The sequence below is a fragment of the Phyllobates terribilis genome, unplaced genomic scaffold (assembly GCF_046119375.1).
Source record: "Phyllobates terribilis strain yellow unplaced genomic scaffold, ASM4611937v1 Scaffold_2__4_contigs__length_985480577, whole genome shotgun sequence".
Lineage (NCBI taxonomy): Eukaryota > Metazoa > Chordata > Amphibia > Anura > Dendrobatidae > Phyllobates > Phyllobates terribilis.
Genome location: NW_027362762.1, coordinates 161,628,722 through 161,654,947, shown reverse-complemented (window position 1 = coordinate 161,654,947; position 26,226 = coordinate 161,628,722). Strand labels below are relative to the sequence as shown.

General features: G+C 43.9%; 2 protein-coding genes across 4 annotated transcripts in view; one reads left to right on the top strand and one right to left on the bottom strand.

Moving 5' to 3' along the window:
- PFKM (phosphofructokinase, muscle) overlaps window positions 1-24,682 on the bottom strand; it is an 88,297-nt gene extending 63,615 nt beyond the window's left edge. Inside the window, exon 1 of the mRNA XM_073663202.1 lies at window positions 24,556-24,682. Within this exon, the coding sequence (XP_073519303.1) occupies window positions 24,556-24,646 (91 nt within the window). The 5' untranslated portion in view covers window positions 24,647-24,682. The remainder of the gene's footprint in view (window positions 1-24,555) is intronic.
- A 314-nt stretch (window positions 24,683-24,996) lies between these two features.
- Window positions 24,997-26,226, top strand: part of SENP1 (SUMO specific peptidase 1) — a 49,227-nt gene continuing 47,997 nt past the window's right edge. Inside the window, exon 1 of one of the 3 annotated variants that reach the window (XM_073663193.1) lies at window positions 24,997-25,225. The gene's annotated coding sequence lies outside the window, so the exon portion shown is untranslated. The remainder of the gene's footprint in view (window positions 25,226-26,226) is intronic. The other 2 variants (XM_073663192.1, XM_073663191.1) reach the window with 2 other exon arrangements.

Sequence of the window (26,226 nt, the reverse complement as noted above, 5' to 3'; positions counted from 1 at the left end):
AGAATGCTGAGCTGTGTATTACCCCGCTCACACCACTGATTGGCAGTTTTCTGCCTATGCACAGTGTACACAGAAAGCTTCCAATCATTGGTGGGGTCATGGTTACAGAGAGCTCAGGAATATGGAGGACTACCTGGTCGCAGGTTTACTAGTCCTCTATAGATAAAATCACTATTTTATCAGCAAGAGTTTATCAAAACAAAAACAATCAGCCCAGCAAATGATACAATCGCTGGAATCAGGGACTCTGCCCCTACAGCATGCTGATCTCAGATTAGGTGGCTAAAATCTGGTGAAAGACTCCCTTGAAAGGGAATCAGCAGCAGGATTTCTCCCATCAAACTATTATGTGCATATAGCGCTCTCAAAGACAACTCCGGCAACACCTTTACATGGCCAGTCTGTTCCTCCATTACTGAGAAATCAGAGAGTGAATTTATATGCAAATAAGAATGAAAAGCTATTATAGATCGGAAGCATCTGTCACTCCAACTCGGCAGCGGCGCTGGGTGGGGAATCCATAAAGTAGATATCCAAGACTAAGTACCAGGGGCGTACATAGGAATCATGGGGCCCCATAGCAGAAGTTCTAATTGGGCCCCCCCCCCCGCCCCCCAAAAAAAATGTAAATAATTGTCGGGTCACAGAAGAGCAGATCTCACAACTTTCCAGCCTTTACATAGTAATTTTCTTCCTGCTGAAGTTCTAGATTCCTCTTTCATTACCCCCATAAAGTATGATGCCAACAAAAGTGCCCCCCCCCCAAACACAGTCAGTATGATCCCCCCATGGTGAATTCCTCCACATTCATTCACAGTATAATGACCCTACTGTACCCCACCTCAACTCTCAGGCCAAAGTATGGTGACCCCAATACAGTATGATCCCCCAACTGTGACCCCCACACAGCTCTCCATGCAGGGCAGTACGGTGGCGCAGTGGTTAGCACTGCAGCCTTGCAGCGCTGGGGTCCTGGGTTCAAATCCCACCAAGGACAACATCTGCAAGGAGTTTGTATGTTCTCCCCATGTTTGCGTGGGTTTCCTCCGGGTTCTCCGGTTTCCTCCCACACTCCAAAGACATACTGATAGGGAATCTAGATTGTGAGCCCCGATGGGGACAGCGACGATAATGTATGTAAAGCGCTGCGGAATATGTTAGCGCTATATAAAAATAAAGATTATTATTATTACATACAGTATAATGCCCCCGACACAAACCTTTACACTACACACAGTATAAGGCACTCGCCATGGTCCTCCACGCAGTACAATGCACTCCCCCATGGTCCTCCACACAGTATTAGACACTCGCCATGGTCCTGCACACAGTATTAGGGTATGTGCACACGATACAGAAATGAAGCAGAAAATTTCTGCATCATTTCTGCATCTCCCTGGCAGAAAAAACGCATGGAGATTGTGCATGCGTTTTTCCTGCGGAATACATGCGGATTCACATGCGTTTCCGCATGTGGATTGATCAGCGCTTTCCAGGCGATTTTAGCATCACCTGGAAAGTGCTTGACAACTAGGTCACACTATATAAATCCATGCAAACAGCATGGATTTATATAGTGTGACCCGAGAGAGTGTATATACTTACCTCCGATGGCCCGCGCTGTCCTGCTCACTCCGTTCTCCCGGCTGCCGGCAACTTTGAATTGAAAGACCTGCCGACGTCAGCGTCACGTGACCCGTCACATGACTCTGACGTCAGCGCAGGTCCTACAACTCACTGCAAAGTGCCGGGAACCAAGCAGGAGCGGTGCGCGGGCCGACAGAAGGTAAGTATACATTTATTTTTTATTTTATTCTTGTTTTACAGCTTTTTTAATGGTACCTGGGTGTGGATGAGACTCTCCTCTCCTCTATACCCGGGTACCATCCGCACATTAGAACGCGCCAATAACCCAAGTACAGATGCAGTCTTGCGGAATTGGCGCGTTCTAATGCAAGTCAATGGCGGCGAAAACGCCGCGTTTACGCAAAATTAATTGACATGCTGCGGATTTTTGAGCGCAGCGTTTACGCTGCGGAAAAATCCGCATCATGGGCACAGCACATGCGGATTTCAATTGGGGAACATTGCTGCCCTTCTACAAAGCGTTTTTAATGCGTTTCCGCAACTGTAAAAACGTATTATCAGCACTCACTGATTTAAAAATTAAATAAATAAATACATACTTACCGCTCCTCGTTCCCCGCTGCTTCAGTCTCTGCAGGGCGTCTCTGTCATCACCTCAGCAGCTGCCATCACCACTGTCTGACAGAGCGTGGAGCGTCATCACGCCGCTGCGTCAGAAGCAGAGGAGCAATGATGGAAGATGGAGTGTCACATGACGCTCCCTCCTCCATCACTGCTTTCAACCAAGGCCGGCTCCAGGTTTTCGTGGGCCCCGGGCTAAAGAGTCTCAGTGGCCCCTTTAATACATACCAACATTCATGATGCACAGATACGGCGGAGAAATATAGGTATAGTACACAGGGCCCGCCCTCCCCCCTCATCCTTTAAATATGCAAATAAGTGCACACACACACACACAGTATGCAGACATGCACGCACACACAGCACGCAGACATGCACACACACAGCCATGCACACACATGCACATGGCACACAGATATCCACACATACAATACGCAGACATGCCCATACACAAACAGATATACAGATACGTGCACATACAGTCATGGCCAAAAGTATTGAGAATGAGACAAATAGTAATTTTTCCAAAGTTTACTGCTTCATTTTTTGTAATGGCAATTTGCATATACTCCTGAATGTCAAAGAGTGATCAGCTTAACAGCAATTACTGTACTTGCAAAGTCAATATTTGCCCAGAAAATGAACTTTAACCCCCAAAACACATTTCAACATCATTGCAGTCCTGCCTTAAAAGGAGCAGCTAACATCGTTTTAGTGATTGATCCATTAACACAGGTGTGGGTGTTGATGAGGACAGGGCTGGCAATCAATCAGTCATGATTAAGTAATAATGACATCACTGGACACTTTAAAAGGAGGCTGGTTCTTGGTATCATTGTTTCTCTTCAGTTAACCATGGTTATCTCTAAAGAAACACGTGCAGCCATCATTGCACTGCACAAAAATGGCCTAACAGGGAAGAGTATCGCAGCTACAAAGATTGCACCTCTGTCAACAATCTATCGCATCATCAAGAACTTCAAGGAGAGAGCTTCCATTGTTGTCAAAAAGGCTCCAGGGTGCCCAAGAAAGACCAGCAAGCGCCAGGACTGTATCTTAAAACTGTTTCAGCTGCGGGATAAGACTACCAGCAGTGCCGAGCTTGCTCAGGAATGGCAGCAGGCTGGTGTGAGTGCTTCTGCACGCACTGTGAGGCGGAGACTCTTTGAGCAAGGGCTGGTTTCAAGGAGGGCAGCAAAGAAGCCACTTCTCTCCAGAAAAAACATCAGGGACCGACTGATATTCTGCAAAAGGTACAGGGAGTGGACTGCTGAGGACTGGGGCAAAGTCATTTTCTCTGATGAATCCCCTTTTCGATTGTTTGGGACATCTGGAAAACAGCTTATTCGGAGAAGAAGAGGTGAGCGCTACCACCAGTCTTGTCTCATGCCAACTGTAAAGCATCCTGAAACCATTCATGTGTGGGGTTGCTTCTCAGCCAAGGGAATGGGCTCACTCACAGTCTTGCCTAAAAACACAGCCATGAATAAAGAATGGTACCAGAATGTCCTCCAAGAGCAACTTCTCCCAACCGTCCAAGAGCAGTTTGGCGCCCAACAATACCTTTTCCAGCATGATGGAGCACCTTGCCATAAAGCAAAGGTGATAACTAAATGGCTCATGGAACAAAACATAGAGATTTTGGGTCCATGGCCTGGAGACTCCCCAGATCTTAATCCCATTGAGAACTTGTGGTCAATCATCAAGAGACGGGTGGACAAACAAAAACCAACAAATTCTGGCAAAATGCAAGCATTGATTATGCAAGAATGGACTGCTATCAGTCAGGATTTGGTCCAAAAGTTGATTGAGAGCATGCCAGGGAGAATTACAGAGGTCTTGAAGAAGAAGGGGCAACACTGCAAATATTGACTTGCTGCATTAACTCATTCTAACTGTCAATATAACCTATTGGTACTCATAATATGATTGCCTTTTGGCCATGACTGTACAGGCATACGTACAGTTGTGCTCAAAAGTTTACATACCCCAGCAGAATTATTCCTTTCTTGGCCTTGTTTCAGAGAATGTGAATGAATGATAACAAAAACCTGTTTTCTCCACTCATGGTTATTGGTTGGGTGAAGCCATTTATTATCAAACTACTGTGTTTTCTCTTTTTAAATCTAAGACATCCAAATGACCCTGATCAAAAGTTCTTAATACCGTGTAATGCCCCCTCTAACATCAATGACAGCTTAAAGTTTTTTGTGGTAGTTGTGGATGAGGTTCTTTAATTTCTCAGATGGTAAAGCTGCCCATTCTTCTTGGCAAAAAGCCTCCAGTTCTTGTAAATTTCTGGGCTGTCTAGCATGAACTGCGCGCTTGAGATCTCCCCAGAGTGGCTCAATGATATTGAGGTCAGGAGACTGAGATGGCCACTCCAGAACCTTCAATTTGTTCTGCTGTAGCCAATGACAGGTCGACTTGGCCGTGTGTTTTGGATCGTTGTCATGTTGGAACGTCCAAGTACGTCCAATGAGCAGCTTCCGGGCTGAGGAGTGCAAATTTGCCTACAGTATTTGCGGATAACGTGCTGCATTAATATTTCCTTCAACTTTTACCAAGTTTCCTGTGCCTTTGTAACTCACACTTCCCCAAAACATCAGCGATCCACCTCCGTGCTTTACTGTAGGAATGGTGTTCCTTTCATCATAGGCCTTGTTGACCTCTCTCAAAATGTAACGTTTATGGTTCTGGCCAAAAAGTTCAATTTTGGTCTCATCACTCCAAATTACCTTGTTCCAGAAGTTTTGAGGCTTGTCTCTGTGCTGTTTGGCATATTGTAGGCGAGATACTTTGGCATTTGAGTAGTAATGGCTTTCTTCTGGCGACTGGTCTATGCAGTACATTTTTCTTCAAGTGCCTCCTTATTGTGCATCTTGAAACAGCCACACCACAGGCATACAGAGTAATATTTCAATATTTGCAGATGACACTAAACTCTGCAGGGTAATCAATACAGAGGAGGACAATTTTATATTACAGGAGGATCTACACTGTGTGCAGAATTATTAGGCAAGTTGTATTTTAGAGGATTATTTTTATTATTGATCAACAACTATGTTCTCAATCAACCGAAAAGACTCATAACCAAGCTTAATATTTTTGGAAGTTGGAATGTTTTTTTTTTCGATTTGGCTGTCTTAGGAGGATATCTGTTTGTGCAGGTAACTATTACTGTGCCAAATTATTAGGCAACTTAATAAAAACCAAATATAATCCCATCTCACTTGTTTATTTTCTTCACCAGGTAAACCAATATCAGTGCACAAAATTTAGAAATAAACATTTCTGACATGCAAAAACAAAAAAAATTAGTGATCAATATAGCCATCTTTCTTTATGATGACACTCAACGGCCTTCCATCCATAGATTCTGTCAGTTGCTTGATCTGTTTTCGATCAACATTGCGAGCAGCAGCCACCACAGCCTCCCAGACACTGTTCCGAGAGGTGTACTGTTTTCCCTCCCTGTAGATCTCAAATTTTATGATGGACCACAGGTTCTCTATGGGGTTCAGATCAGGTGAACAAGGGGGCCATGTCATTATTTTTTCTTCTTTTAGACCTTTACTGGCCAGCCACGCTGTGGAGTAGTTGGATGCATGTGATGGAGCATTGTCCTGCATGAAAATCATGTTTTTCTTGAGCGATACCAACTTCTTCCTGTACCACTGCTTGAAGAAGTTGTCTTCCAGAAACTGGCAGTAGGTCTGGGAGTTGAGCTTCACTCCATCCTCAACCCGAAAAGGTCCCACAAGTTCATCTTTGATGATACCAGCCCAAAACAGTACCCCACCTCCACCTTGCTGGCGTCTGAGTCGAAGTGGAGCTCTCTGCCCTTTACAGATCCAGCCTCTGGCCCATCCATCTGGCCCATCAAGAATCACTCTCATTTCATCAGTCCATAAAACCTTTGAAAAATCAGTCTTAAGATATTTCTTGGCCCATTCTTGACATTTTATCTTATTTTTCTTGTTCAAAGGTGGTAGTTTTTCAGCCTTCCTTACCTTGGCCATGTCCCTGAGTATCAAACACCTTGTGCTTTTTGATACTCCAGTAACGTTGCAGCTCTGAAATATGGCAAAACTGGTGGCGAATGGCATCTTGGCAGCTTCACGCTTGATTTTCCTCAATTCATGGGCAGTTATTTTGCGCCTTTTTTGGCCAACACACTTCTTGCGACCCTGTTGGCTATTTGCCATGAAACGCTTGATTGTTCGGTGATCACGCTTCAAAAGTTTGGAAATTTCAAGACTGCTGCATCCCTCTGCAAGACATCTCACAATTTTGGACTTTTCAGAGCCCGTCAAATCTCTCTTCTGACCCATTTTGCCAAAGGAAAGGAAATTGCCTAACAATTAAGCACACCTTATATAGGGTGTTGATGTCATTAGTCAACACCCCACCTCATTACAGAGATGCACATCACCAGATTTACTTAATTGGTTAGTTGGCTCTCAAGCCTATGCAGCTTGGAGTAGGACAATATGTATAAAAAGTATCAAAGTGATCAAAATACTCATTTGCCTAATAATTCTGCACGATGTGTATGTAAACTAGAAGCTTGGGCTGATAAATGGCAAATGAGCTTTAATGGGGATAAATGTAAGGTAATGCACTTGGGCAGAGGAAATAAAATGCATAATTATATGCTTAATTGTAAAACACTGGGCAAAACTGTAACTGAAAAAGACCTGGGTGTATTGGTGGACGACAAGCTCACGTTTAGTGGCCAGTGTCAGGCAGCTGCTGCAAAGGCAAATAAAATAATGGGATGCATTAAAAGAGGCATAGATGCTCATGAGGAGAACATAATTTTACCTCTATACAAGTCATTAGTGCGACCACACTTAGAATACTGTGTACAGTTCTGGTCTCCGGTGTATAAGAAAGACATAGCTGAACTAGAGAGGGTGCAGAGAAGAGCGACCAAGGTTATTAGAGGGCTGGGGGGTCTGCAATACCAAGACAGGTTATTACACTTGGGGTTATTTACTGTGGAAAAAAGAAGGCTTAGGGGTGATCTTATTACTATGTACAAGTATATGAGGGGACAGTACAAAGACCTTTCTACTGATCTTTTTACTCTGAGGCCTGAGATGGGGACAAGGGGGCATCTTCCACGTCTGGAGGAAAGAAGGTTTAATCATAATCACAGACGGGGATTCTTTACTGTAAGAGCAGTGAGACTATGGAACTCTCTGCCGCATGATGTTGTAATGAGTGATTCACTACTAAAATTTAAGAAGGGCATGGATGCCTTTCTTGAAAAGTATAATATTACAGGTTATAAATACTAGATTCCTTGATAGGGCGTTGATCCAGGGAACTAGTCTGATTGTCGTATGGAGTCGGGAAGGAATTTTTTCCCCAATGTGGAGCTTAGTGTTTGCCACATGGGTTTTTTTGCCTTCCTCTGGATCAACATGTTAGGCTATGGGTTGAACTAGATGGACTTAGTCTTCCTTCAACCTTAAAACTATGTTACTAGTTTTCAAAATTCCTGAATTTCAACTGATGTTATTTGTATGTTTTTCTTTGCATTCCAAACAATTTTCCTGGCAGTTGTGGCCAAAATTTTTGTTGGTCTACCTGACCGTGGTTTGGTTTTTACAGAGCCCCTGATTTTCAATTTGTTAATCACAATTTGAACGCTGCTGACTGGCATGATCAATTCCTTGGATATTTTTTTGTATCCCTTTCCTGTGTTATACCGTTCAACTACCTTTTTCCGTAGATCCGTTGACAATTCTTTTGCTTTCCCCATGACTCACAATCCAGAAATGTCAGTGGCTGGATGAAAGATGCAAGATTCTGTCTGGATCCCAGAAACTTACTCAGCTTTTATGCACACACACTGATTACAAGCAAACAGGTCACAGGTGAGGATGTTACCTTCAGTAGCCATTCAAACCCATTTGTGTCAAATTCTGTGCATGTTATCAGGTCAAAATCACCAGGGTATGTGAACTTTTGATCAGGGCCATTTGGATGTTTTTGGTTGTCATTAAGATTTAAAAAGAGAAAACACAGTAGTTTGACAATAAATGACTTCACCCAACTAATAACCATGAGTGGAGAAAAAGTTTTTTTGTTATCATTCATATTCTGTGAAACAACACCAAGAAAGGAAAAATTCTGCCGGGGCATGTAAACTTTTGAGCACAACTGTATATATTTGAACACATTCTTAAAAACATATAAAACAGACATAAATATATACACACTGACATACATTTAATATGGGGTTTGGTGAATCTGGCGACAAGCCTCACTCACCTGCTCCCGGCCTGTGTCCCGTTCAGCTCCTCATGTGGCAGTGAAGGGCCGCCGGCGTGTCTGATGGCCATCACAGACATGGCCCTGGACCGTCGGGGTCCTGGACCATCAGGGGGGGGGCCCTCGCCGTCGGGGTCCGGGACCATCGGGGGGGCCTCGCCGTCGGGGTCCTGAACCATCAGTGGGGGTCCCTTGCCGTCTGGGCCCTGAACCATCAGGGGGGCCCCTCGCCATCGGGGCCCGGCCCCTGGACCGTCAGGAGGGCCCCCTCGCGTCTGGGCCCGGGATCGATCTCAGGCCTCTCTCCGGTGTTGCTAGATTGCCGGCACTTCAGACATGGCAGTACGCTGTGCAGCTGTGTCTAGTACGAATGAAGCATAATTAAAGGTGCAGTGTCGCCCCTGCCGTGTCATTACTACCAGACACGGCCACACAGCGTACTGCACGCGGCCATGTCTGAAGTGCCGGCGAAGCAGTGGGTGCAGGAGGGCCGGGGGCCGATGCGGTGGGTACGGTGCAGGCGACTGCTATGGGGATCCGCCGGCTCACGGGCCCAATAGCAGTCGCGTGGCCTGCCGCCATTGACGGTATGCCACTGCTACGTACTCAGTATGAGCTTTTGATGTTGCATATTTTCTGCACCTATTAGGTAAATTAAGTTACTTGTGTTTTTTCATTACATTTTTGACTGCGATTTTCTACATGCGTTTTTATTGCATTTTTTAACAATGTAGTCACATAACGTAGTTAATAAATAACATTTCCCACATGTCTACTTTACATCACATTTGAAGTGACTTTGAGGGGTCTACATTACAGAGTATACCCAAAAGTGACACCATTCTAAAAACTCCACCCCTCAAGGTGCTCAAAACCACATTCAAGAAGTTTATTAACCCTTCAGGTGCTTCACAGGAACTGAAGTAACGTGAAAGGAAAAAATGAACATTTAACTTTTTTTCACACAAATTTTTAATTTTCTCAAAGGTAACATGAAAAAATGGACCACAAAATTTGGTGTGCAATTTCTCCTGAGTAAGCCGATACCCCATATGTGGAGGAAAACCACTGTTTGGGCGCATGGCAGGGTTCAGAAGGGAAGGAGCGCCATTTGACTTTTTTAATGTAAAATTTGCTTGAATAATTAGCGGACGCCATGTTGCGTTTGGAGAGCCCCTGATGTGCCTAAACAGTGGAAATTCCAACAAGTGACACCATTTTGGAAACTAGACCCCTCAGGGAACTTATCTAGATGTGTGTTGAGCACCTTGAACCCCCAGGTGCTTCACAGAAGTTTATAACATTGAGCCATAAAAATAAAATTTTCACATTTTTCCCATAAAAATGTTTTTCAGCCCCCAATTTTGCGTTTTCATAAGGGTAACAGGAGAAATTGCACCATGAAATTTGTTGTGCAATTTCTCCTGAGTAAGCCGATACCCCATATGTGGGGGAAAACCACTGTTTGGGCGCACGGCAGGGCTCGGAAGGGAAGGAGCGCCATTTCACTTTTTGAATGTAAAACTTGCTTGAATAATTAACAGACGCCATGTCACGTTTGGAGAGCCCCTGATGTGCCTAAACAGTGGGAACCCCCCCCACAAGTGACCCCATTTTGGAAACTAGACCCCTCAAGGATTTTATCAAGGGGTATAATGAATATTTTGAACCCAGAGGTACGACACAGAATTTGATAACATTAGGTCATCATATTGAATAAGTTATCACTAGTCTTGAGCGCAAGCACTCACTACTTGAGTTTGCATCGGGTGCTCGGGTATGCACCATGTATCGCGGGTGCTCGAGTGACATGCTCGAGTCCCTGCCCCGCATGTTTCATGTTTATTAGACACCCAAAAAAAAACATACGGTAATCACTCGTGTATGGCAGGCAATCCCCACGTGTTTTTTTTGGCTGTGTAACAACAACTGCGAAACATGCGGGACGGGGACTCGAGCATGTCACTCAAGCACCCGCAATACTCTGTGCATACCCGAGCACCCGATGCAAACTCAAGTAGTGAGCAATTGCGATCAACATTAGTATCCATATCGTCATCATTTTTTTTTTTTTACTTTTGAAAAAATCCCAACCTCAACACAACCCTAACCCTAGCACAACCCTAACCCTAACCCCAGCCCTAATCCTAACTGTAACCCTAACCCTGGGCTAATCCTAACAAAAAAAATATATTTTTTTATTTTATAATTTTTATTTACCTAAGGGGGGTACAAGAGTGGGTTTGATTTGTTTTTTTTTATTTTGATCACTGTGATATGGTTTATCACAGTGATTAAAATGAACCAATAGGGAAAGTTCCCTGTTGTTGCTGGGCAGATCTCAGTGGGCGCACTGCGCATGCAGCCGCCATTTTCTTTTTACCGGAAGATGCCGGGGGACCCTCAGGGGGAGATCGGAGGACGGCGGAGCTATGAGGGGTCTCGGGGGGGCTTTATTTCTCCCTCTTCTGACATGGATATGATGTCAGAGGAGAGAGAAATGATTGCAAACCACGGGCACACTTTTTTTTTTTGTGATCACGTGACAGGGGACCGGTAAAACCGTCCCTGACCATATTCTCCAGGGTCTCAGCTACCCCCGGAGAATTTCTAACTCTGTGGGCACTACAGCCTTATTCCTCAGCGTCGCATTTTCACGGCGCTGAGGAATAAGTACCTTTAACTGCCGCCGTGAAAATGCGGCGGTCATTAAGGGGTTTAAAAAATACTGCTTTTTTCTTCTTTTTTTTTGATACTTCCTGGTATTTGACAAAGCTTTATTGATACAGTCATGGATGAACTACCTGCTGTGTTTTTAGTACACCTTCACAATGGAAAGCACATTTGAGAGAATTTTTCTCCACAATCCACATGAAAAACCCTTTAAATACTCTTTGAATAAGCTTCCAATATATTTCAATAGTAAACCCTGTCTACTGTGAGTTTCTTAACATGGTTTCAGATTCGGTTCTGCGCCAACATCTATTTGAACACAGTAAAAAATGTAGGGTTGACTTACATTGTTTTAAGTGGATTTTGAAGCAGATCAGATTTAAAATCCATAACAAAACTGAAACTGCTTCAACTAATTTCATGGAAAATTTAAAAAAAAAAATGCATTTAAAACAAAAAAATGATTTATACATAAAGACATTTTCTGAAAATATATTCCTTTAAAAAAAAAAGAGGCATAGACACAGACGGGTTGGATCCACCGTAGCGTGTCTCCGTTCTGGCTCATAGAGGGAAGTTCCCAGCATTCTTTAATTCAAATCTATAGGGTGGACGCCCCTGTAGTGACATCAGTGCAACCACCTATACTGTAAGGCCGAGTTCAGACAGCCTTATTTCGAAGTACGTATAGGACTGCAATGACTGGACTGACCTGTTAAAGTCATTGGCTCAGAGTCAGACCTCATTCATAAAAAGGATGTGTGACCTGTCGATGGATACGGCCCTCAATGGGGGGAGAGGCAGGCATTCAGCGCCCCCTATTAACAAATCTCCAGCAGAAAAAAATTGCACTAACTTTAACATTGAATTTGGTTGCAGAAATGTAAAGGATGAAATCCGCTGTAAAATTTGCACATAAGAAAAACAGACACATGGAACAACAAATGAAAAACGTGGATCTCCCATTAAAAACTGAGCATTTTTTCTGCTTCCAATGAAGACATGTATGTGTGTACAAAGCCAGATTTATTATTTGTGTTTCATTAAAGTCACCTTTTTTGTCTTGTATTGGTATTTGCTGATTTTTTTTGCACCAAATTCCTCAAAATAGTGACGCGTTTCCTGAATCTGGAACGAAATCAGGGACGTTCTTTGTCTTTAACCAGATTTTGCAACTTTTTAACAACAAAAGTTGCAAATCCTTTAAAAAGTTACAAAATGCGGCAAATTAAAAACTCCTCCAGCAACATTACTGGAGTGAGCTGCACACAAGGACACAAAAGAAAGAAAAGTTAAAAAGTGGCGCAAAATGTCTAAAGAATAAGGCACTAAAGCCAGTAAAGAGGAAATTACTCTAGAAAACTGGTGAAAAAGTCTTTGAATGCTCATCAGCACGGACTGAAGAAAGGCACAAGTGGACAGAACTGAACCCTCCGCCCTAACACCCCATAGGTCTGAAGATCAGCAGGACTCTCAAGTGGCCGACGCTTTGCCCTTTATAAAGCATGTTGTATTTTAAGGCAGAAATGTCACCTGAAAAAAAAGATCTTGTCACAGATCCAAAACTGAAGTAATGACATGACCTCTTCATCTATCCAAAAATATCCCAGAAATATTTCTCTCTGTATACGAGACAAAATATAGATTATAAAATGTGTGATGTAAAGAAACTCAAACCGACAAGAGTGGAATTCAGAATCCGAGACTAATGAATCCATGACTAAGCAATGCAAAATACCACCTGCCTAATAGGTCTGTCTCCAACACATATTGGAGACCATGTCAGGGAGAGGGGCAGTGAGAAGCCACCATGGTCCTGCCTCTTGGACTAATCATCCAACACACATGGTCCACGGATGGTTTTTAAAAGTAAGTTTTAGCTGAAAAACTGCAGCATTTCAGTGTAAGGCCTCATTCAGACGTACAGTGGGGAAAGGAAGTATTTCATACACTGCCGATTTTGCAAGTTTCTCCACCTACAGAGAATAGAGGTCTGTAATTTTTATCATAGGTACACGACAACTGTGAGAGACAGAATCTAAAAATAAAAATAAAAAAAACAGAAAATCACATTGGATGACTTTTACATAATTAATTTGCATTTTATTGCATGAAATAAATATTTGATACAATAGAAAAACAGAAGTTAATATTTGGTACAGAAACCTTTGTTTGCAATTACAGAGGTCAGACGTTTCCTGTAGTTCTTGACCAAGTTTGCGCACACTGCAGCAGGGATTTTGGCTCACTCCTCCATACAGATCTTCTCTAGCTATTTCAGATTTCGGGGCTGTCGCTGGGCAACATTGAGTTTCAGCTCCCTCCAAAGATTTTTTATTGGGTTCAGGTCTGGAGACTGACTAGGCCACTCCAGGACCTTGAAATACTTCTTACGGAGACATTCCTTAGTTTCCCAGACTGTGTGTTTTGGGTCACTGTCATTCTGGAAGACTCAGCCATGACCCATCTTCAATGCTCTTACTGAGGGAAGTAGGTTGTTGGCACAAATCTGTCCATACATGACCCCATCCATCCTCCCTTCAATATGGTGCAGTCGTCCTGTCCCCTTTGCAGAAATGAACCCCCAAGGTATGATGTTTCCCCCCACCATGCTTCACAGTTGGGATGGTGTTCTTGGGGTTGTACTCATCCTTCTTCCTCCAAACACGGCGAGTTGAGTTGATACCAAAAAGTTCTATTTTGGTCTCATCTGACCACATGACCTTCTCCCAATGCCTCCCCTGGATTATCCAGATGGTCATTGGCAAACTTCAACTGGGTCTGGGCATGTGCTGGCGTGAGCGGGGAGACTTTGCGTGCCCTGCAGGCTTTTATTCCATAACAGCGTAGTGTGTTACTAACAGTAATGTTTGAGACTGTGGTCCCAGCTCTCTCCAGATCATTGACCAGGTCCTCCCGTGTAGTTCAGGGCTGATTCCTGACCTTTCTCAGAACTATCCTTACCCCACGAGGCGAGATCTTGCATAAAGCCCTAGACCGAGGAAGATTGACAGTCATCTTGTGTTTCTTCCATTTTCTAATAATTGTGCCAACAGTTGTTGCCTTCTCACCAAGATGCTTGCCTATTGTCCTGTAGCCCATCCCAGCCTTGTGCAGGTCTACAATTTTGTCCCTGGTGTCCTTAGACAGCTTTTTCGTGTTGGCCATGGTGAAGAAGTTGGAGTGTGATTGATTGAGTGTGTGGACAGGTGTCTTTTATATAAGTAATGAGTTCACACTAGTGCAATTAATACAGGTAATGAGTGTAGGAGAGCTTCTTAAAGAAAAACTAACAGGTCTGTGCCAGCCAGAATTCTTGCTGGTTGGTAGGTGATCAAATAATTAAATTGAATTTTTTGCTTGAAATAAGTGTGTAAAAATCATACAATGTGATTTACTGGTTTTTATTTTTAGATTCTGTCTCTCACAGGTGAAGTGTAACTACGATAAAAATTACAGACCTCTCCATTCTTTGTATGTGGGAAAACTTACAAAATCGGCAGTGTATCAAATACTTACATTCCCCACTGTACGTGTTGCATTCATTTTGTTCACAGATCCATGTAAAGATTATAGTCTGAGAAGAACACACAGTCCATATTTAAGCCTTCATGACATATCACGTACATGTACATAATATGTCTTGTCTCTGCCTTTGATGCATCCTGGCGGATGATGACTGATTTAATCAGCCATCATATGCCTCTTACAGCTTACATGTGCGCGCCCGTGATGTGATCATGGGGCGCCGATGGGTTGCCACAATAGCCTGATGTCTGCTGAAGATCCCTGTGACTGTCATTACAATACTCCTGTGAAAGCCAGCATTTAGCTGGCGTTCATAGGAGATCGTGACTTTCTCTATACACAACAGTGCTAGTACAGTCTGATCGTCTAGTACAAGTGAGCAAATGACCGCACCTTCAAGTCCCCTAAGGGGATTATTAAATACAGTAATAAAAGATTTTAAAAATATAAAAAAAAAAAAAAAACACAAAAAGCTCAAATCACTGCCCTTTTGCCCCATTAAAAAATATTAAAACTACACATATTTGGTATCGCTGCGTTCAGAAATGTCCAATCTATCAAAATATAAAGTAAATTAATCCGATAATGACTTTTGTGTTTTCATTGGCTGTAAGCCATAATCATCAACATTAACAGAAATAAACACTTGAAATAGATCCTCTGTTTGTAATGACTCTATATAATATATGAGTTTCACTTTTTGTATTGAAGAACTGAAATAAATTAACTTTTTTGATGATATTCTAATTTAGTGAGATGCACCTGTATGTAACAAAAAAACCTGCACGTGTAACCCACAGAGGGGCACCACTGCCGCGTGTAACCCGCAGAGGGGCACCACTGCCGCGTGTAACCCGCAGAGGGGCACAACTGCCGCACAGAAACACGGGGGAGAGGGGGCGCTATTGTTTCACGGGGGCCCAGAGGAGGTACGATGTGGGGGCCTGGAGGCAGGCACTATTGCAATCAGTGCGCTATTATGTTTTGGAGGCCCAGAGGGGGGAATACTACAGCGTGAAGGCAATGAAGGTGTTCTTCCAAGGCCTGAGACCCAGAAGGGGATGCTATTATGGTGTGGAGGTACAAAAGGTGCACGGTTACTGTTGGAGGACACCATTACTGTGGGTGCACAAAAGGGGACACTCTGAGGGTAGATACATCAAAGTGTTTAATACAGAAAAGTGGAGTAAAAACACTTTGAATAGTCACAAAATGTTTGCACAACATGTGTTTGTTCAAAACTTTGGTGACTTTTTGTGTCTTCACATTTCAAGCAGCTTTGCCAAAATGAGTGGAGGAGCTGGGTGTGACGGGCCGAGGCTACTACACTCACCCATCAAATCAATGGAGTGCGGTAGAATTGCTTACTATAGAAATGTTACTCCAGTCTCTGACTGAAGTAACATTTCTGGCAAGGTGTTCGTCACTGTGCCAAATTCATTAAAGAAGTCATCCACTACTTTTACATTGATGCCCCATCCGGCTGTTATCGGTGACACCGGCTGAAAGTGCTTACTTGCGGAGCTTGGCCGTTTAGTGGTAGTGGCGGCTGCGGGGTACTACACATCTGCTTCCCATTGAATTGAATAGGAAGCGGATGTGGAGTACCCCTTGGCAGCCACTACAGTTAGATGGCAAGCTCCGCAAGTAAGCACTTCCAGCCGGCAGCTACCGCCGCCGATAAGAACTGATCTGTGGGGGTGCTGGGTGCGGGACTCCAACCAAAAAAAAATGAAATACAAATTACATTACAATAAAAAAATACTAATATCCCTGCTCGTGTGAGGATACGAAGACATTGTGGTTTTCACATCCTGCTATACTTGAGGTTTTTCATCAAAAACAGTGCAAAAACGGACATCAGCGTCTTTGTACGTTCTCATTGCTTTCTATGGGTGAAAAGTGCTGCAAACAAAACACTAAAACAAGTGTCACGCTGCAGTTTTAAAAAACACAGCAGTTTTCCAATTCAGTCAAAAAAACCAAAACAATTGTGTGCGTGAGATTTCTGAAATCCCATAGCTTTCGCTGGTACTGTAAAATGCAGCTTTTAATTTGTATAAAAATGTAATAAAAAACACTGCAAAAACGCAACATGTGAACACAGGCTTTCAGTTTGCCTGCAGTTTGAGGCTAAGTGCCCACGATGCAGAAATGCTGCAGATTTTTTCTGCATCTCCCTGGCAGGAAAAACGCATGTGGATTGTACATACATTTTTCCCGCCAGGTAGAAGCGTTTGTGAAGCGTTTTCGCATGCATTTCTGCATGCGGGTTATCAAGGGCTTTTCCAAGCGATTTTAGCATCACTTGGAAAAGTGCTTGACCACTTGGTCACACTATATAAATCCATGCAACCGGCATAAATTTATATAGTGTGGCCAAGTTAATAGTTAAAAAAAAAGAATAAGAATGGTAAAAAATAATTAAAAAAAACCCATTATACTCACCTTCTGATGGCCCCCGGTCTTTTCTCCGCTGCGTCCAGTCTCTTGTACGGCTCACGGTGGTGTGCCTCATGTGCTCAGCGGTCGCGTGACCTGTCACATGACTAAATGACGTCATGGAAGGTCCTTTCACACCACCGCGAGCCGTACAAGAGACCGGAAGCAGCGGAGAAAAGACCGGAGGCCATCAGAAGGTAGGTATAATGTTTATTTTAAAATATTTTTTTAACAGGTACTATGGTACCCGGGTCTGGAGGGGAGTCTCCTCTTCTCCAGACCCGGGTACCATCCACACATTGAATCGCTTAATATCCACATGTGCACATGTAGTCATGTGGATATTAAGTGATTCAATGCAAGTCAATGGCGGCAATTACACGGCGTGTCTGCAAAATTAATGGACATGCTGCGGATTTTTCTGCAATGATAATCCGCAGTGGAAATTTCCGCAGCATGTGAACAGCGCATGCGGATTATCATTGGGGACAATGGGGCACGTATTACCAAGCGTTTTTTAAGCGTTTTCGCTGTGGAAATTCCGTGGCAAAAACGCTTGAAAAACGCATAGTGGGCACGCAGCCTAAGAGGACCGGTCACCAGGTAAAAATGTTATTCCCGCTGATATTTCTCATGCATAAAAATAATATATGAGTTTCATTAGACTTTTCATCAGACTTTGGTCAGTGTGTCAGGTTTTACCATCAGAGTTTGGTAAGAGCTTCATCAGTTTTCCTCAGATGAAAAAAAAAAACCTGATGGAGGTTTCTCAACCTTCTGCTATTAAACAGGCAGCACACCGATGGCATCTGATTTTTTTCACGGACCCTCAGACTTGCATTGGCGATTTTTCCCTGAATATCAGATTAAGAGTGGACATGTCTCCGTGATTTTGTTCGGGCCACTCGTTCAGCTAAAATATACGGACATGTGAACAGCTTCATTGACTATAGTAAGTGCGAGTTCTCATATGAGGGAAACTGATGTCTGAACGAGGGCTAAAGTTAAAGTGGTATTCCCATCTCCAAGATCCTTTACCAATACGTAGCAGGTGTGATAATATTAATATTAGCAAATACCTCCAATTAGAAATGTAGTATAGTTTTTCTGATTCGCTATGTCTCTTTCCTCATGTGCAGGCATTGCAAGACCTTAAGTATCCATGGTTACGACCACTAGCAACTAGCTAACTGTCATCATATCAGTGGTGGTAACCATGGATACCTAAGGTCCTGCAATACCTGCACATGGAAAAGAGATAGTGAATCAGAAAATATACTACATTTCTAATTGGAGGTGTTTGCTAATATTATTATTATTACACCTTCTACGTATTGAGATAGGATCTTGGAGATGGGAATACCCCTTTAAGTTCCCACGGTGAGTTTTTGACACACCATATATTCGCTGCTCAAACAATACAGATTCTTACAGTTCTAAGAAGTGGATGGGATTTCCAGAAATCTCAAGCCCACTGTGCTTTTATTTTACGCTGTGAGAACTGACCTGCGCTGCGTGTTTCCACAGCATGTCAATTTTTCTTGCAAACTATCTATGGATGTAAAAAGCCAACTCAGAACAATTTTCATTACTTGTAGGATCAGTTTGGTCAGAATTCTGTGTGATGGCAGCAAGTCACTTCCTTTGAACAGTGGATGTCCATATTACAATGAGTCAGCCATGTTTTCCTTTTGGCTCCCATTAATATTTGTTCCCAGACTATTATCTTGGTGATGAGATCAAGGCTAATCTCACAATGATTTGTGAATCACTGATGCAGAACTTCAAAAGCTCGTCCTGGCACTGCTTGTAGCTGCAGTAATATCTGGATAATTTTCTAGTAAAATACTTAATAAAAAATGTACTAAAAAGAAAAATGTAAGGAAGAGAAGCCGAGTTTGTTCTTTTCCGGCTTTAAAGAATGTCATAATTTTCACACTTTTTTTTGTGTGGTTTTCTACACTCAACATTGAAATTGCAATGCCAAGAAGGAAAAGTTATGGACTTATGGAAATCACATGATGGCAAGGCATGTTAATGATCCGCAAATTTTGAAAAAAAATGTTTAAAAAAAAATAAAAAATTAATTTATTCAGTCTCAAGTATGAGCGCCACTTGCAGAAATATCCACACTTACATACCTTGGCTGCTATCAGTGAGGTTATTAATGGTTGTCTGAGGAATGTTCTGCCACGCTTAATGCACTTGGGCAAATTATCAAGATCAGCTGCTGGCAGCTCCTTTTGCAATTGCTGACCAATGACATCCCAGATGTCCTAAATAAGAGACAAGCCTGGAGATGCTTCAGACCATGATAGCACGTTCAGGTCACTCAGACTGTTCACAGTAGCATGAGCAACATGTGGAGTGGAGTTTTTGTGTTGAAAACCAGCTCTTGGGACAGTTTGGAGAAATGGACGTACCACTAGTTCCATCACCAAATCAATGTAACACTGAGCTGTAAATGTACCTGGAATGAAGACTAGAAGGGTCTGACTATTGTATAATATGCCACCAAAACATTATTCCGGAAGTAGTACCAGTGTGACGTTCCCTCGTGAAGGCCTTTTCATAATGTTGCCCACATAGTCTCTAGATGGAGCAATGGAGGCTGGAATGAAGGTCTATCCTCTTTAGTGAGAAGTCGTGCTTTTGTCTTGGACGCAATGATAGCTGAAGATTGGTTTGGAGATCACGCGGTCAATGCCATGAAGGAAGGTTCACGAGGGAACGTCACAACAATTCGACTTCTGGGGGTTATGGTGTGGGGTGGCATAAAGTACAGTAGCCTGACCACGTTAGTCTTCATTCCAGGTACACTAATAACTACAGATATATTGATTTGGTGGTGGAACTAGTGGTACAACCTCCAAAGTGTCCTAGAATATATTTTTCAACAAGACAACGCCAGTCCGCATACTGCTCATGCTTTTGCAAGCAGCCTGCATGGCCTAAACATGTTAGTATCGCCTGCAGGGTCTCCGGACTTGTCTCTTATTGAGAACATGTTTTCAAGATTTTTTCTGGACACTTGGTCCACAAAATAAACATGGACATGTGAATAGCTCCATAAACTATAATGGGCACATGTTCCATTTCCGGAAAACACTGATGGAACACAGAACGTAAGAAACAGGTGTGTGAATGAGACCAAAGTGTCAAGAAAAAAAAAAAGGATTTTTTTCACATAAGCTGCAGACAGAGGTTACATGAAAGGTTAAAGCATGTGTTTTTTTTGTTTTTTTTAATAAAGTGGTGAACCAGGGAAAGTGTTGGGGGGGTGCTTACTTAAATAAAGTATTTTTTTTTTTTACTACTGGGTTAGTAATGGGGGTGTCTGATAGACGAGACACCTCTCCATTACGAATACCAGGGCTTGATGCCAGCAGTGTTTTTGGACAATTCACAGCAGACATCAACCTCAAGCAAGATTACCCGATTCCCAACTCACCAGGCATCGGGAAGAGTGAAGGGCTGCTGAGGGCTGGTGTTTTTAGGCTGGAAAGGGCCAAATAACCATGGACCTTCCCAGCCTGATAATATCAGCTCACAGCTGTCTTCTTTACCTTTGCTGGTTATCAAAAATGGGGGGGACTATATCTATTATCTATTTATCTCTATCTTTGCACATACGAATGGCACATGGATGACAGACATGTACGGCCAACAGAAAACCACACGGATAGTAAAAACGGACCGTCTCACGCGTGCGTTTTTTTTTTTTCACAGTGGTTCATTCAGACGTCAGTGAGTTTTCATCAGTGCTTGTATGCGAAAACTAGGATTTTTTTTGTTTTTTTTACTTGAAGACGCTGATCCTGTTGAGATTGTTAGTTTCACTACATCCTGAAATACTTTAGGACTGCAGTATATATAAATACAAGTGACTGATCAATTGCAAATTCAAATCCTCTATGGCAGGGATGTCAAACTCAAACACAGAGGGCCAAAATGAAAAACTTGGACAAAGTCACGGGCCAACCTTGATATGTATAAACAGCCCTCCATACAGTATAATGGGTCCCACATAGTCCTCCATACAGTATAATGGGCCCCACATAGTCCTCCATACAGTATAATGGGCCCCACATAGTCCTCCATACAGTATAATGGGTCCCACATAGTCCTCCATACAATATAATGGACCCCACATAGTCCTCCATACAGTATAATGGGCCCCACATAGTCCTCCATACAGTATAATGGACCCCACATAGTCCTCCATACAATATAATGGACCCCACATAGTCCTCCATACAATATAATGGACCCCACATAGTCCTCCATACAATATAATGGACCCCACATAGTCCTCCATACAATATAATGGGCCCCACATAGTCCTCCATACAATATAATGGGCCCCACATAGTCCTCCATACAATATAATGGGCCCCACATAGTCCTCCATACAATATAATGGGCCCCACATAGTCCTCCATACAATATAATGGGCCCCACATAGTCCTCCATACAATATAATGGGCCCCACATAGTCCTCCATACAATATAATGGGCCCCACATAGTCCTCCATACAATATAATGGGCCCCACATAGTCCTCCATACAATATAATGGGCCCCACATAGTCCTCCATACAATATAATGGGCCCCACATAGTCCTCCATACAATATAATGGGCCCCACATAGTCCTCCATACAGAATAATGGGCCCCACATAGTCCTCCATACAGAATAATGGGCCCCACATAGTCCTCCATACAGAATAATGGGCCCCACATAGTCCTCCATACAGAATAATGGGCCCCACATAGCACTCCATACAGAATAATGGGCCCCACATAGCACTCCATACAGAATAATGGGCCCCACATAGCCCTCCATACGATATAATGGGCCCCACATAGCCCTCCATACGATATAATGGGCCCCACATAGCCCTCCATACGATATAATGGGCCCCACATAGTCCTCCATACGATATAATGGGCCCCACATAGTCCTCCATACGATATAATGGGCCCCACATAGTCCTCCATACGATACAATGGGCCCCACATAGTCCTCCATACGATACAATGGGCCCCACATAGTCCTCCATAAGATACAATGGGCCCCACATAGTCCTCCATAAGATACAATGGGCCCCACATAGTCCTCCATAAGATACAATGGGCCCCACATAGTCCTCCATACGATACAATGGGCCCCACATAGTCCTCCATACGATACAATGGGCCCCACATAGTCCTCCATACGATACAATGGGCCCCACATAGTCCTCCATACGATACAATGGGCCCCACATAGTCCTCCATACGATACAATGGGCCCCACATAGTCCTCCATACGATACAATGGGCCCCACATAGTCCTCCATACGATACAATGGGCCCCACATAGTCCTCCATACGATACAATGGGCCCCACATAGTCCTCCATACGATACAATGGGCCCCACATAGTCCTCCATACGATACAATGGGCCCCACATAGTCCTCAATACGATACAATGGGCCCCACATAGTCCTCAATACGATACAATGGGCCCCACATAGTCCTCAATACGATACAATGGGCCCCACATAGTCCTCAATACGATATAATGGGCCCCACATAGTCCTCAATACGATATAATGGGCCCCACATAGTCCTCAGTACGATATAATGGGCCCCACATAGTCCTCAGTACGATATAATGGGCCCCACATAGTCCTCAGTACGATATAATGGGCCCCACATAGTCCTCAATACGATATAATGGGCCCCACATAGTCCTCAATACGATATAATGGGCCCCACATAGTCCTCAATACGATATAATGGGCCCCACATAGTCCTCAATACGATATAATGGGCCCCACATAGTCCTCAATACGATATAATGGGCCCCACATAGTCCTCAATACGATATAATGGGCCCCACATAGTCCTCAATACGATATAATGGGCCCCACATAGTCCTCAATACGATATAATGGGCCCCACATAGTCCTCAATACGATATAATGGGCCCCACATAGTCCTCAATACAATATAATGGGCCCAACATAGTCCTCCATACAATATATTGGGCCCCACATAGTCCTCCATACAGAATAATGGGATCCATATAGTCCTCCATACAGTATTATGGACCCCTCATAGTCCCCAATACAGTATAATGGGCCCCACATAGTCCTCCACACGGTATATTTGGCTCCACATAGTCCTCCACACAGTCCTCCACACAAAATAATGGACCCCACATAGTCCTCCATACAGTATAATGACCCTACATAGTCCTCCATACTGGGGGTCGGTGCCGGCATCGCGGACCAAGTTTGACATGCGTGCTCTATGGAGAATAAAAAATAAAGCAACAATTAAAGGGAATCTGTCACCCTTTTGGACTTATCTGACCTCTAATATGGGAATACAGGTGATAGAAATGTAAATCTATACTTACCTGTATGCCTCATATTAGCGGTCATGTGGCTGTGAAATTGCTTTTTATAAAAATCCTTTTTCCTAGGCTTGGTGTCCGGGGGACGGCAAGAAATGCCCGCCTGTATGCTTAATTTAAGTATTTGCCCCCTCCCCTGCACGTCATAGGGCCGTGTGAGGTGCAGTCTAGGGCGGCACATCCTGCCCATGCACAATGCTCCGGTAGCTTAAGGCACATTTTTTTTCTCTCTGCCCTATTTTACTGATCTGCTCTAGTGCGCAGTGTTTTGCTATCACAGCGGCCATAATGTCCAATCTATGAGACAGAAAATTAATGACCCCAAACAGTAAACTACATGAAAAGAAAAAACAGAAATGTAAAACAACAGAATTGACATTTTTCGGTAAACCCACCTTCCCAAAAAACACAATGAAAAGCGATCAAAACATCGTACGTACCCCAAAATTGTATCAATTAAAACGACACATTGTTATACATAAAAGCCCTCGCCAGCTTCAGCAACACCGGAATTTTTTTTTTTTTCCCCAAGTTTAGATTTCTTTTTTAGAATCACTAAAATAATGATAAAATAAAACCCTGATGAGTTGGGTATCGCCATAATTGCTCTGATTTGAAGAATCAACTTATTAGATTATTATTATTTTACCCCGCACTGTGAGCGCCATAGGAAAAAAAAGAAAAAACAATAACGGAATAGTTTTTTTTTTTTTTTTTACCATTTCACCGATTTGGAAAATTATTTTTCATTACATGGTAAAGTGAATGGTTTCATTCCAAAGGACGACTCATCGGGCAAAAAGTACAGCAATGTAGATGGAAAACTAAGGGGAGGAAGAAAACAAAAATGCAAAAATAAAAGTTGGTTGTATCATGAAGAGTTAATTTATCTTTCCCAATCTCTCCCAGAAGTTTTGTACAGAAGATGTAGTTCCCTCTCCTTGTTCTCTGACATTAGGGACTTTGGGGCACAGATGATCCGCCCTCCCAGCTATCACACGGCCACACATCACCTGCCAGTCCCGGGGGCGCAGACATTGTTCTGTCTCTTCTCTCTGAAGTACAAGATGCTCCTGCAGAACTCTCGGTCCTCGCACTCCTCATGAGCCCAATAGAGGTGTCCTGTACTGCAGCGCCCCCTGGCTTCCAGCCTAGAAAATTACGTCCACGGCGGCCATCTTTCTTAAGGGAACCCTGAGGCGATAAAAAAAAATAGGAAACTTCCCAGTAAACTAGGCAGTAACGTACTCTCATACCAAACACACATAGCCATGAGTTTCACTAAGCCAATTTAGTCCTAATTTACAGATTCGCAAAACATATATTAAAAAAACCTATTTTTTCTTTCCAGCTTCAATCATGGCGGTTTCTATAGCTGTCTATATCACGTGACACACCCTCAGAGCGCCCACTCGTGGAGACAAAGAACACTCCCATATGCCTTTCAACAAATGAAGCTTTATTGACAAACGGACGAACAAAGCAAAAAAAAAAAAAAAGGTATTGCTTCCTTATTGCAGCGTTTGTCTATTTAGTACGGTTTCCGCTGATCCTCGGCCCCCCCGGCTGCCTGTAACGCCAGGCCTGGAGGAAAACGGCTCTGCCGCCCAGTCTACGGCGTTCTCTACTCACGGCTGTCGCAAAGGCCCTTTACAGCAGGCCGGCGGGCGTCAGGCGAGAGAGGTGAGTCTGCGCGCCAAGACCTCAGCGTGTGGTGAGGGAAAGAGGAATAAGTCAGGCGGCGGGAGAAAGTGTGCGCCAGATGAGCCGCAGCGTGTGCCCGGTGCCACAGTGAGGAGGAGCCGCGACCGGCGTGTGCCGCCTCCTCTCACCGGGCACACTGCTGTCTCCCGACCATGTCCCCAGTTACCGCGGTACCGGCTAATCCTGGCGGAAAGTCTTATCTCCCGCCCTCGGGACCGGCACTAATGTTAGTGGAGGAGAACTACAAGTCACACAGCAGCTAGAGGCGGCTGAGGAGCACATCCCCTGGTGCACTGCTACCTCCGCTCCTCCATTGCTCCTGTGGTCACTGAGGCTCCACTTGGTGCAGATCTGTACTGGAGATTAATAACCTGGTGATGGCGCCATCTCCCCTGTGGCGATGAGATCAGTGGTGCTGATGGCGGACACATTGGTTAGGCTCCTCCGTATACACTCAGGGAAGGGTCTGCGCCTGCCTCACTCACTGACTACTCTGCGTACACTCAGGGAAGGGTCTGCGCCTGCCTCACTCACTGACTACTCTGCCTACACTCAGGGAAGGGTCTGCGCCTGCCTCACTCACTGACTACTCTGCGTACACTCAGGGAAGGGTCTGCGCCTGCCTCACTCACTGACTACTCTGCGTACACTCAGGGAAGGGTCTGCGCCTGCCTCACTCACTGACTACTTTGCGTACACTCAGGGAAGGGTCTGCGCCTGCCTCACTCACTGACTACTCTGCGTACACTCAGGGAAGGGTCTGCGCCTGCCTCACTCACTGACTTCTCTGCGTACACTCAGGGAAGGGTCTGCGCCTGCCTCACTCACTGACTACTCTGCGTACACTCAGGGAAGGGTCTGCGCCTGCCTCACTCACTGACTACTCTGCGTACACTCAGGGAAGGGTCTGCGCCTGCCTCACTCACTGACTACTTTGCGTACACTCAGGGAAGGGTCTGCGCCTGCCTCACTCACTGACT